This window comes from Aphelocoma coerulescens, chromosome 9, assembly GCF_041296385.1.
Source record: "Aphelocoma coerulescens isolate FSJ_1873_10779 chromosome 9, UR_Acoe_1.0, whole genome shotgun sequence".
Classification (NCBI taxonomy): domain Eukaryota; kingdom Metazoa; phylum Chordata; class Aves; order Passeriformes; family Corvidae; genus Aphelocoma; species Aphelocoma coerulescens.
The window spans coordinates 5,231,860-5,246,071 of record NC_091023.1 but is presented as its reverse complement, the minus strand read 5'-3'; the positions used below and the strand labels follow the sequence as shown (position 1 = coordinate 5,246,071).

The window sequence follows — 14,212 nt, the reverse complement described above, 5'->3', positions numbered from 1 at the left end:
TAACCTGCAACCCCAGAAGCAGTTGCATCAGCAAACAGGAGAGAGCAGACACTGCAATGTGAGGAGAGTAACAAGCAGTTCGGGAATGAGGAGAGAAGATCAGCAGGAACTGCTCGAACTGGCTTCTCTGCCAAAAACATTTCATGCAACCAGACACCGATCTTCTCCTGGCTCACACTTAGTGGAACTCTTCAGATGAGTGTGAAATAGCCAAAAGCCACATTCAGCACTTTCTGTGTATCGCTTTAAGCAAACAGAAGGTGGAGAGAGTCTGCACAAGGAAAATATTGCACAGAGTGAAATCAAGGACCTTTTTCTAAAGTCCAATGTATTTTTCCATAAATATTATCCTTAGAAATACAGAATTCTTTTCTCAAGTCCAAGGAACAGAACAGCAATTTAAATTTCCCACACTGATGTTTATGTCTAATGAAATTTTGGTTTCTTCAAAAGTCAGAAATATGTTTCACTTGTCTTCTGTAGGTAGGTGGCTGATTTGGAAAACCTAACAGGCTCTTACAGGATCTCATTTTTCTTGCCCCGATACACCAACCAGCTCTGCAGCCTCTCCTCCTGACCTTCCTAAGGCTTTGGTGGCAGGTACCCAGCAGCAGCTCTGACATGGTGTAGCTGTAAACTGAGATCAGGCTGCTGGAGAAGATTTTTGGGAGGCAGAACTTGGGAACTTGCCTCGGCAGAGACTCAGAAGCGGTGTTTATGCTTATTTCCTTGCCCCAGGTCCTGTCTGAGCCACGGTGTGGGTACCCCTGTACCCAGCCTGGCACCTCTCTGCTTCTGCCCTGCTGCCCCAGCTGCTGGGCTCAGCCTTGGCCAGGTCAGCTCAGCACGGCTCCAGCAGGGACCTGGGGCTCTGGGCTACCCCAGGCTCCCACAGCACCCCCTCATCTCCGCAGGCACAGCAGTTCTGTGCCCAGCAGGGAGGGAATGCCACCTGCTGCCCCCTGCTTGTCCTCCCTCACCCACCTCTGTAACGACCTGGCAGTGTCATGTGCTGGGCTGCCCAGCAGATACTGATCAAAGCTGGCTTCCCATCAGACAGAGATTTTATCAAACATAAATGTTTTGCAGATTGTCAGACAGACTGCATAAGGCAGCGAATACACTAGCACACTGCACAAGCTGAGGAATGGTGTTTCACTGAGTGCAGCAGTTTCCAGAGGCACCTCTCAGTGCGTGTTTTAAAGAACAGGACTTTGGCTGCCAAACTTGCAAGAATATACCGTGTACGAAAGAAATGGTTGTTGTTTTCACAGTGTGTTTGGTTAAGGATCCTCTGCTGTAGGTGATGCTGTCACAAGACCTGTAGTTACTCCTTTGTATTATCTATTTCTAATTTTCTTTTTCCAGAAAGGCATCTGCAACAGGTGGGTGAAAATGACCTTAATTCAAGATCTCCTTCTAAAAGTCCCGCCTTTCACATCAGAACAAAACTTGGAACTTCATCCAGGGTAGCATATTCTCAGCTGTGTCATGATGAAAGATCTGTGGCCTTTTGGCACAGAGGAGGCAGTGATGAACCCATGTCTTCTTACCACGGGTTGATCACTTCTCCACTTCAGAAGCTGCATGATTTCCATCAGTCCTGCACGATAACAAGGTAAGGACAACTCCTCCGCTGTGGCTGTGCCCTGCGTTGCCTCAGGATGGTGGTGGAGAAGGTGACACCATGCGAAGCTGCTTCCTCCTGACAATGGATTTGAGAGAGGCTGAGATCTCTCTGTATCGAAGCCCATACAGAAAAGGAAACAGAACTTTAGGAAGAATCATGAGGACATTGCAGACTGTCAGGGAGACCAGGATTCCTGTCTGCAGTCTGATGGCAACATTAACACACAAGAATGATTCTATAAAAAGAGCCAAGAGTGGAAAGAGGTAAAAAAATAACACAGTGTTGTGCATTAAGAATGTCACTCTGGCTCTGGAGCAGATGCTCTCCCATATACCCGAGTGTTTGGTTTTAAAATACAGAATAGCATAGCAACCAAATATTACAGACAGGCAGAGAAAGATAACTGTGCTAGAAAGCCAGAAACAGAGTTTCACAGTTTCAGTCCCATTCAGAGTTAATATTAGTATTACTGGAACTGAGCATGCTTCCAGGACACAGGGCACAAAGCTGTGCGTAGTCCATAGCACACAGAAGAAAATCCCAGAGAAAGCTCCGGAACACATCCATAGTAATACAATGATTTTTTTAGTTCGTGAAGGAGGCAAAATAACAATGTAGCGCAAAGGAAACGAAACAGCTATGTACGTGTCCAAGACTATTGCAACAGCTGTGAACAGTCCTCCACAGTAAGCCACTGCCAGCAAAAATAAGAGGAGGACACAAGCTTCCTTTGGGAGGTGTAGATGTGCTGCATTGAGAGCAGCTGACAGGGTGTAAAACAACAGGTAGATCAGATCAGAAAGCAGAGTATTTCCCAGCAGCATGTACCTTGTTTCCTGACGGATGTCAAACCGAGAGAAGATCACAAATAAGATGGTAGGGATGATGAGGACACCTGCCACGAGGCAGACAACTGGAGAGATTAAAAACATCTTCATGTTTGTGCCTGATGGGGTGAGAGACCATTCCTCCAGCAAAAAGAGCAAAGTTATGTCATCCAAATCTGAGGAACTGTTGAACTCTGTCTCCCTGAGGTGGGGCACAGTTCCATTTGCTCTCCTTACTGAGGCACAGCCAGGGAAGTCCATTTCCTTAGGATTTTGGGATGATTGTCTGACTTGGAGAAAGCAGATCTTCTATGCCGAGTCCTTAGAAAGGCAAATGAAGCAGAGGATGCAAAAAGCCCATGGAAGCAAAGTGATTTCTGTAGCCAATTCTACCAGCTCTCCTCAAGGACAGAAAGTTCAAGTGAATTCTGTGGTGCCAAAAATGGTTTTGCCTAAAAAGGAGATTTTATTTTCCTTCTGCAAAACCTAATGTTTAGAAAAGAGAATGAATCTCTGGGTGGCTTAAAAAAGACTAAATCCCTCAGCTAGCTCTATGAACAGAAGTGAATGGGTTGATCATTTTCAGTAATTTATTTTTCTCATCACATTATCACTCCAATGAGGCAGATGAAATATTAACTTGATTAAACAAATATGCGATGATACAGAGCAACATACCATGTGTACTGATGTAGAAGAGTCATAAATGTGATTGTACCAATTTGTATGCAACAACACAATTGATTTGAAGTGATCAATCAAAAATGCTCTCAATCCTGTTGTAAAATTGTAGCACAATCACTCTAGTGAACGAAATGATCTTATTTGTAGATGAAAACCATTTTTGGTTCAGTGAATCAATCCATGTTATTCATGAATGATAAACCTTCCCCTACCTTTTTTCATGCATGATACACAACACTGAATTCTCACCTATTGTAGCCTTCCAGTCAATCTGTGCATTGTCTGGGATGAGTGACATACACTGTCATGAACCAGCATACCCTACAGCAGACTTGGCACTTCCAATGTCCATTTGGAGACCAATTCCTGGTTTCCTGGCCCGCACACTCTTGCTGCACTGTGCTGCTTTTAATGCCAGATCTCAGTATCAGAGCTGGGGGTGCAATGAGAGAATTGTGAAGGATCTGGACTGCAGAGAAGGAACATTTCAAATTCTTTCAGGGGTGGTGTGACCAAAAGAAAAGCTTATTTTTTTTTTTTTTTTAATAGGCCCACCTAACTTGGCATTATTGTATTCATTTTCTTCCCAGCGCTACCAGCCCACAGCAGTGCAGCTTCTCTCCATAGAAGGGAGGGCACAGCTCACCATGCAGAAAGTCAGAAAGTCCTGCTGTGCCATGGACATGCTGCCTCAGGGCATGCCAAGTACTGAAGCAGACAGCTCATGAAACTCAGCACCAGTCATCAAATCTTGTGCACATTTCGTTTCCTGTCACACTGATAGCTGGCATCCATGGAACTGGATGTTAAGATAGTTGACAGGGTGCACCATATGGAACAAAAAGATGGAAGGAAAAACCAATGATAATTTTAAGCACGGTATTTCTGTTGCTATGGTGTCTGGGGCAGGCAAAACAAGGTGATTGTTTTTGCTCACTCAATCCTGCATCCACTGAAAAGTGTGTGAGCAATATTGATGCAATTATGCATTTGGCTTCAGGGTCATGCCCTGCATCTATAATTGAGTCACGAAACAGTTAATACCTTAAGTAGACAGTAGTATTCAAAACTGTTGAATTATACTTTTGTCGCAAAATGGAAGGGAAGGAATGAAAACTCATGTGTGTAAATCACTTCCAACTGTAATTTCAGATCTCTGTTAATAGTGGAGGTGTTTTCTGCCTCCCAGCTCCTGGCACTCCAAGGATGTCCTATTAATGGTCAGAATCTCTAATTTCCATATAAAATCACAACTGTATTTTCCACCAACTGCTTAGGATTCAATGTGAAAAAACAATAGTTCATTGTCATATCAGCTGCACACTTTTGGCTGATAGAAAAATAAATCATAGAATGGTTTGGGTAGGAAGGGAACTTAAAGTTCATCCAGTTGTAGATGAGTGACTGAAGGCTCACTCAGTTGACATCCTCATGACAAAGGGAAGGTATCTCATGACTCTCTCGTTCAGCCCACCTACAAAGAGTACCACAGAGCCCACAAGGCAGAACAGGTGCACAGCCCTGTGTGTCCTGTGCTCAGCTATTCCTCTGCTACAGCTGGCAGAGTAAGCCCTAAGGCATGAGCTTGTTCAGTTTTAACTGTGCTCCTGTAAAAGTCTTAGGAGTGCAGGAGGGCTTTAGTTTTACAAAAATGGACAACAGCAAATAACTGGAAGGCAAATTCAACCCCATCAGACCCAGGCAAGTTCAGCCAAAGCCACTCCCCTCAGACTTCCACAGGGGCTTTTAACTGCTCAGTATAGTTGTGCTAGATTTAGAAATAGGAAAGGTTGGTGTCTTGGCACACTGATATAACCCAGAATAGGTGGTTCTGAAGAATACCTGTTTGTTGTTTCCTTTCATTTTCTTGACCTTAGGAGGCATTTCCACGTCTGGACACTTGCAAGGGGCTGACAGCTCTGAGAACCACTCCTGAGGATTCTGAATTTAGCTCCTTTTGCCATTGCACCTCAGCGTTCAATAGTTTGTGGTGCCAACCTGAATGATCCTCTTGAAATTTCCTGCAAACCTCTCCTTAATGCTCTGGTTATTGATTCTTTTAAATGCTTTCTAGTAAATTTATGTTATGTGGACACACTTTTTACGTATCTTGCTGATGCAGACACACTGTATTAGCAGCCTCTCCTCTGGCTCTTATTCTGTATTGATTTTCAAGCTGAGCCACGCACTGTTAATTACTTTACTCATTTCTGCTTCGATAAGCATCCCGCTGAAAGCTTAGTTATATTATCTGATGGGTTTGGGAGATCTCAGAAAGGATGCAGCCAGCCATACTGAGCACTGTAACTTCTGCAAAGACTGCACTGCATCGTATTCTCTTACTGACTATAAACAGGTATTGTCAAACTGAGCAGAAAGGGTTAGAAATATTACTGTCTTACAGCATTTGGCACAGATTTAACTGCATACGCACATAGAGAAGTTCCTGCTTCACAGAGTTTACCCGATCCATTCAACAAGTCAACAGGTACACTGCTGCCTGACAGGGAGCACCAGACAACAAAGGGAAGCCAACAGAATAATGCTAGGATTTCTCCAGCCCTTCATCCCAAGAGACTGTGTTAGGAGGGGATACCCAGAGGAATGCCCACATTCACCTCTGAGGCTCCCTGGGTGCCATCATGTCACTGTCTCAATGTGATCACAGAGTCTTTGATGTGACTGCATATTCCAGCATCACACACCATGTCCCAGCCTGAAAAATGTATACTGTGCTGTGGGTCTGCCCCAGAGACTGCTGCTCCTGGCCAGGAGCCCAGAGAGAGCAGCGTAGAAAGGCTGCCTCAGACTCCATCACACCTCCTCAAACAGAAGTGTTTTGGATGAGACAGTTGGGTCCAACAAATCAATATTTTTACTGGGATGTTGTTTCATGGGTCTATTTCCAGCCATGTTTAGTAACAGAGCCTTGGCCTCAGGAGTCTTCATGTGCTGTTAGAGTTTCTTCACCTTCCTTCCACGAATGCCCCCTGCCCCTTCCAGGCTTATGTAGGGCCAGAAGGCACCTCCCTTGCTGGTGAAGCTTTCCCAGTCACGAATAGCCAAGTGCCCATGAGCAGGCCAACTCCTCCCAGAAGGGCAGGAAGAACCAGGTTTTTGGCTATATCCATGTTCTCACTCTGGGGAAATGAGCTGCTGCTGTCAGTGAAGAAAGTAATCAGAGCAGTCTAACTGTGGTGTTTTCCTGGTTTAGCTTTCCCTTTTTCTTCTCCTTTAAACAAAAAGTCAGTTAGAAGACAACTTTTTTCTAAACCTTTAAGATTCCCTCTAAACTTTTCTTCAAGCCACAGGGAGAGGTACAACTTGTCCGTGCCTCAGCCATCTGTCCCCACGTGGCTCCAGAAGGATTGTTCAGTGCCCTGCTTGTTATTTGCTGTAGATAAGAGACATACACACTGCTCTAGTAACTGTACAAAGTCCACAAATCAGGCAGAGCAATTACTAAAGTTAAGGGAGTGAAAAAATGGGTGTGAAAACTAAGCACATATTACAATGCTTTGAAAGGTCAAAGGGAACCCGGAACAAAAGAAAACAGGGATTAGAAAGTGCTGGTTTGAAGACGTTTTAATGAGGCTCTCAAACTAAAGAGGACATTGAGAGAGACTGGGAGGACTCAGCATTAAATCCCTACATCACTTTTTCTAATTCCAAATACCATCAAGCCACAGTGATCACAAAGTCAAAATAAATTTTGTACCAATTTGGCCTTGCAGATGCAATATGGAGAAATAAGATGGATGTCAGAAGAATGGAATTCTGAAATATTTGACAAATATTTCAACAAAAGTTTTGAGAAGTAACAGTGTAAGTCCCAGACACCTCCTGCTTTCCTGCAGATCACTGCATGGCCCTGACTGCTGCGAGCTGAGGCCAGCAGAACTCACCATTTTCATTCCCCAAGCCTGGCAAAGCAAAGACAGACAGGTTTTCCTCTTTTGTGCTGAAAGGACACACTAACATGTTTTCCTGTGACAAGCTGCAGATGTGACCAGAGATTTATAGCAAACTGCTACTTTTCATGGTCATTTATGGACAGACTCACAGGATTCCAACAGAAGCCATCCTAGACTGTTCCTTCGACTCAATGATGTCTCCTGCCTTCCTACTTTTTATAAAAATGCATCTGTGAAACAGGACAAATAGCCTACTAAATAAGGCCTATTTATAAAATATTAGCTTCTTTCCTGAAGCAGTTTAATTTATAAGGAGAAATCTTGCTTAACTTTTGAACACTATACAGCAACACCGGTGCTAACAGGAGTTAACTGCAGAAATCTAAGTCCTTTAGATAAAGAACAATAACATCATTCTTATCTGGGTATTTAGCAGCTATCAGAAAAGATTAAACCAATATTCAATATCACACAGAGTGATGAGCAGAACTAGAAATACACATCTGAATTTGTGACTCCTTGACTCCTCCTTTAAGACAGGAGAAAGCTCCTTCTCCTGAGAGAAAGCTTCTCAGATGGGGAGATACATCCCCCAACCTCCTTGGAGCACCCATCCATCTCAGGCTGTCTTTCTGGTGGTGGCTGGCACCAGAAGTTTTATGTTCCTGTCCTGTCTCACCTGCGATGATCTCCAACATTGCCTAGGAAGGGCTGCTGCAGGTAGGCAAAAGCAGAAGTTATCTGGCTCTGTCCCTGTCTTACTATATCTTGTCTCACGTAAAAAGCCAGGCAGTACAGGAGAGGTGTAGCATAATGGGTCCTTGAAGGATGGCTTGCTGAGAAGGGATACAGATGGCTGCAGAGTGTTAAGTGCAAGCCAAAATGAAATACCAAAACAGAGCTGGAATTAGAAAGGGTAGAAGAGACAGGTTGGCATATACAGCTTGACAGGCAGGGGCTTCAATGGTGATGCAGCAGCCAAGAGGACCCCAGCCACAGCTGCACACTGTCACAGCTCCTCCCTGAGAGCTGGGAAATGCTCACCTGACTGCACATCCCGGGGGCAAAGACAATATAGGAATCAAGATGGAAGGAAACACTCTAGAAGTGGAGTTGAAACAGAAGAGGGAGGAAAAATGCAGTGTGAAAGAAAATACACGTTATGTCTTCCTATTCATGCCTTTTGATGACAGCTGTGAGTGAATGGATACAGTCTGTCCATGGCACAAGGCACAGCACCATCCTGGGGAGGAAGGAGTCTCGCTGCCAAAGTGAAGATGCTCCTTTCCAGTTCCCAGTGCTGCACCTAGGAACAGCAGTGATTCCTGGCTGGCAAAGACACTGAAGCAACATTGATTCTCTACAATAACTCTACGCACAGGGAGATGCTGACCTTATCTCGCACTGATGGAAGCAGGTGCCAGGCACAGCTGCCATATGGCAGAGAGATTAACTGCCAGCATGTGCTGAATACGAGTCACAGTCTTATAAGCCAAGCAGGGAACATGCCGTGGGCCGCATACACAGTGCCATTCACAAGCTCTGTTGTCCCTTCCCAGCACCTCCTTTGTTACTTATCCAGCACAGGTGCTTAAAAATTAGGTTTTCTCCACATGAGGTCTGACTCTGCCTTGTTCTTCTAACAATGGCTTTGTACTGCTACCACTCATTTCCATAGCAATGCCCTGTCGTCTCACACCCAAGGTTCAGACTTCCTGATAGGAAAACACTGTTAGGGTGGGAGTACAAACACAAATGTTCCAAAATTATAAAGAGAAGAGAATTCTTTTTTTTTGAGGGGGAAGAGCAAGATGTAACTTTACTACTGTTATGTAAGCCCACATTAGTCTTACTCTCCTGGTGACCTCCACAGGCACAGGGCGGAGGGCACATAACCCCCTGGTATGTCCAGAACTTCTCACCAAACTGGCAGAGTTACAGCTCACAACAGGGAGAGACCAAGCCATGGACAGAACAGCAAGCTGAAATCCTCACTAGACACTGTTAATATAATTTCTAGTTTAATTATTTGTTTATTTCTTCTCCAGTCCCAATTCCAGCTCATTAAGCGATGTTCATGAGAAGCACCAGAGGAGATACATCCTCTCTTCTCCTTTACTCTTGTCTTCTGCAGCACCAAGAGCCAAAAGCAGCTCCAAACTGCCTCCAGGTAGCTCAGAGATAGCTCAGCTGTCCACAGGCAAATGCCTGTCGTGTAGGAGTTCATTACATTTACAGCTACTGGTGAGTAGTTTGGTTTACAGTTTACAGTTTGGTTTCTAGAAATCAAAACTATTGTTCTAACCCATTCTTAGCATTTTCTCAGGAATTCCTAGGTCCTTTTAATTGAGCTGTTTTTTCCTCCCATAAAGCAGCAGTTTCTTTCTCCAAAGAAAACATTTCAATGCCAGCCCAGCACAATGGATAGCAGCTACGGGAAATATAAAGATGCACAAAACTGCTATAGAGCACAAAAGCTTCAAGGCAACATATACAGGAATAAAACTTAAATGAATTAGCAATCATTATTAATAAGCATTTCAACAAGCTGTGAGTTGAACCAGATCAGAACTGCCCCAGTCTCTCACCAAAGTCCCGCAGTGATGCTCTGGGACAGTTCAGGGGCACACGCTCTTGTGCAGTTCCCATTCCTGAAAGCACTACCACCATCAGATGTTCTGGCAGTCACCCCAATACCAGCTGCCCCAGCACTCCTCCCCCTTTCAAACACCTGGTTCCCCTGGGAAGCCGACAATATTCTCATGATTTTGGATCTTGTGTCCAAACCAGCGCAATGACATCAGTGCCAGCTCCAGCTCCAGCACAGCAGCTGTGGAATTATGTGTGCCATCCCCCAGGACACCACCTCAACCCCTGCCACTTGTGTCTCTTCATTTCCTGCCAAGTATCATGCCAATTTCTTCCACATCAATTTCTAAGCTGAGACCTCCTCTCTGCTTATTTCTCTCTCCTGCCTGCTGCTGGAGATTGGAATGATGGTGAAAATGAGACACACAGTGCCACTCTTCATCCCCAGCTCTCTGTCCTGAAAGTCTCCTACAATGCCTGTTTGTGAACCTCTTCAGCTGCTGTCAAGACCCTCTGTGAGGCAGTTTCTTATGTGTAGCACTGCCCCCCACTTTTAGTTGAAGCCATCACGTGTCTAAGGCTGTTTCTGCTCTTGGCAGCCTGGCAAGCTGAGGATTCAGCATAAGGGGAACCCCCCTGCTCCCATACCCTCAAATCTGCACCACCAGTCTCACAGAATCAAAGAATAGTTTGGGTTGGAAGGGACCTTAAAGACCATCTAACCCCCCTGCCATGGGCAGGGACACCTTCCACTAGACCAGGTTGCTCAGGGCCCTGTCCTGCACATCATTGTCCAAAATCCCTCTTTGAGCTCCTCTCGATGCTGGAAGGTTTTATAGGGTCTTCCCAGAGCCTTCTCTTCTCCAGGCTGAACAGCCCCAATTCTCTCAGCTTGTCTTCATCAGAGAGGAATACAGGCTTTCCACACAAGTCAAAAGTTCCTGAACCCCTGCTGTCTGCTTGGGCTGACACAGGAGATGCCTGCCACGTGGTCTGCACTTGGTTTCACAGCCAGTGTCTCACCTTGACACTGCTAAAAGCATTACAGAAGCAGTGACCTCAGCCCTGAAGGGAGAGAAAGGCATAAAAGGACAGACCAGAGGAAGGCAGGGGCCCTTGAAGCTACACCCCAAGCTGTTTACTGGCAAGATTCCAGGCCCACTCTTTCTGTTCCCAAAATAGAGAGAAGTCTGTCCCATTATAAACCATCAATAAACACCAGCTTGGGGACTTTTCCCCCCACCAAGCAAAGCCTTTCAGTCTGTTGGGGAACAGCTTGCAGTGGGTTAACTCCCTCTTTGTCAGACCAAGATGGGGTCCTTGGAGCCTCACAGGGTGTCTGCAGGGATACAGAATTATAAAAAGGTATTTGTTTTTGTAAATGAACTGGAAGAGAGTCAGCTCCTCCTACCCACCCTTCATGCTGTCCTTTCTGGTTCTAGTGTGCTATAAATGACCAGCTTCTCTGATAATTTTTGCATAATTGGGACTGTTTTCAGCAAGTGGCCCAACAAAAGCTGCTCTGAACTACTAAGTAATTTACTGATTTTGTTTTCAATTAATATAGTAGCCTTAGGAACAAGCAGCCTGTGTTCCTCTTTTAGGCACAAGATCTCTAGCCTAACGGAGAGACATCTAGAGGTTAAGCAGCATCTCATCAGCTCAACAGTGGGAAGAAACATGTTCCTACACTCATGTACCTTATTTATTTTTCAGAAGACCTCTCCTAATCTGGAAATTTTAATCAATTTTCACCTGCTCTGGAATTTCCCTTTTTCTGCCTCCAGACTATCCCTTTCCTCTTCTCATGGAAGTGTCATTCCTGCTCTGATCTTTTCCTTGGTTAGGTGTTGGGATCTTTTTGGGGGTGTAGGGGGTGGTGGAGGGAAGGGCTTTTCTGTTCAAACCTGTCCTAGGACCTGATCAGCCCAGGCCTCCTGTGTCTCTGTGGAGTCCAATAAAGACAGCAACAAATGCAATACCCCAATGTCCTGTGCCTTGGAATCTGTGCAGGAATTGGGCCAGCCGTGAGAGGATGCACGGAGGAGGAGAGAGAGATTGTGGCTGTCTAATTCAGTGTGCTCTGAGCAGGCAGAGCGTGGAAGGCACCTCCATCTGATCCACTTACATTTCTGCACTCTGATCCCTTGTGGGAACTGGACACGAGTGGTTCACGGCTGCTGTGAGTGGCACAGAAAAACCACTCTTGCCTGCCCCCTGCTACGTGCATTTCCCCCTTCAGGCCAGAGCACACAGGTTCTTGCTACTGGAGCCCCCAGCAGAGCTGTGACTGACACCTCCAGGGCTCACTTGGTGTGCTGAGGTGCACTTGGAGCCACATCTACCTTGAAACACTGAAAAGGATGGGCCAGCCTGGTTTGGACTGGGCACAGTTTGTCTTTTGTTTAGCAGACCTGGCCTGGGTTTGGAGCTGCTACAGTATGAGTGTGATGACATTTATTATGACAAGGCAAGACTGTGTACAAGTACCCTTTTTCACAGACCCAACTCCCACAATCGCAAAGGTTGGCTTAACCTGAAAGCTTGCCTTTTCCTTCACAAATTCACACCAGTAGCAGCGCTTAAAATTATTCTAACTGCAATTCACATGCTCACATCTATTCTCAGCTTCTGTTTTCAGCCTTGAGGTTGTCCAGATTGTCCCTTTGTCCTTTTAAGACCTCTGCACTAACCACACTAATCCTCAGTAAGCAATCAAATCTCCCCATCTGCGCTTCTACTCTTTCCCTTGGCACCATGGTGCGACTTCTCTATTTTAATTAACTCGAGCTGGATGCCTTGTCAAGACTTAGCTGCTCTGATTTCTCATTATGTTATCATAATACCATTTAGCAGCACCACCCTTCTCAGCAAGGAAAACTAATTCCAGCCCCTTGAAGGCAATGTAGTGAGACACAGAGCACTCACCAGGGCCCACAGCAATATTTGGTCTCATTCTCGTTAACCTGCTGCATTTTCCTCCCAGTGAATGCACCAGTTCTGCCTACTCACAAAAGCACACTTTAGGATATGTTTTCTTCTTTTGTTTTTGATAGTCATGATCACTTAATTTCAACTTTTAACCCCTCTGAGCACTGCTTGAATGCCAACCACATGTACCTTATTAATAGCAGTTTTAATTTACTCATTGCCAGCCACAGTTGGTAGCACCCCACACCAGTGTTTGCCCTTTTCCTGCCAAGCAACTCATTACTTCAAATTGTCCTGAACCTATTTCATATTTTGCAGCCATTTAAGACCTGAAGTCCATGAGTCACTTCACAAATGAGAAGGAAGACTTTTGCTTTTATATCCTTCCAAACCTTCAACACCTCAGACTCTGTCCCTTCCTCAGGCCTGTTTTCATCTCTTAAATTGCTGTATGATTGCTGCAGGTGCTGTGAGCACCAAGTCAGCACAGGACCTGTTTCACATGAGCTCCTGGTCAGCTCCTTAGTGAAACTCCCTTTGTAAGCACCTGCACATCAGCAGAATCAGACAGTCTGTGCTACCCATCCCCCCTCAGGCTCACATATCCAGCTTTGTAGTGCTTGTTTGACCCTAATGGGCCATGAGTGGTCCTCTGGAAATAAGGAGCACTGAAAAGGCTGCATGGAGCTTGGAGCTCTTGGCAGGAAGATGAGACTTGTGTCAAGCATCCAGCAATTTAATGCTAGGCAGCATCAGCAAAATGCAAGGAAGGTGTAATTTGGGCAAACAGCAGTGACTTGGAGGAACAGACACAAGGAAGTATTCTCTGTCACACTCCAAGGAAGATGCCTCCAGAAATGGCCTCCTGTGGGCTTGTCATAGGCTGAATAACCAGAAGGGATCTCTTGCAAAATCAACATTGAGGTTATTTAATGCAGTTCTTTAAATGTCAATAATGTTAGTTTACATCCTCTGAAAGTGTTCTGTGTTTTTCCAGTCTTAGGAAACCCTGCCAGATGTAAATATTTTAAGCAGAACAGGTGCAAGAAGCCAACTGAGCAGGATGTAGTATCACTGCTCTCTCTTTTGTCAATGAACATGTATGAGAGTCTCACAGCCTAAATTTTCAGGTCTCAGTTTGTTGTTTGTGAATGAAAAGCACATTTAACAGCCAGTTCTATAGCTCCCACACACAAGAATACAGGATTTTAAGCATATATATTCAGGGTACAGGTTGACAGTAAAAAAAGACAAGGATTTTTAATGTAGGAAGGCTGCTCAGTTTCAGGAATTTAGATGACTTGAGCTTGCCCTACGTGAATTGTGGAAAAGAGGGTTTGTTGACAAAGCTCACAGTGAAATTCAGAGCCAAGTTGTTTCCGTGTTCGCCCGGACACGCATCCAATGTTGGATGTGCAGGGCCATCTAGTGGGAAATCTCTGTGTGCAACAACAGCCCAAACAAACTGTTTCACAACAGCCTGAACAAAGACATCTTTGGCTGTCACATCTCAGAAATGCATTTTACGAGTTTTTCTCTCCAGACGGGATGCTTCCCTGCTGAGACAGTACAGCATCCCCAGGAGAGCCTGTGGAACAAGGAATCAAGCCTGTCTTGCTGCAGGATCCTGTGCTACA

General features: G+C 45.1%; 1 protein-coding gene across 1 annotated transcript; it reads right to left on the bottom strand.

The window, feature by feature from the left end:
- Nucleotides 1-1,522: 1,522 nt before the first annotated feature.
- Nucleotides 1,523-2,791, bottom strand: GPR148 (G protein-coupled receptor 148). Its single transcript, XM_069024972.1, has one exon. It carries the CDS (start codon nt 2,716-2,718, stop codon nt 1,660-1,662), a length of 1,059 nt encoding a protein of 352 aa, XP_068881073.1. The 5' UTR covers nt 2,719-2,791; the 3' UTR covers nt 1,523-1,659.
- Between the last annotated feature and the right edge of the window lie 11,421 nt (nt 2,792-14,212).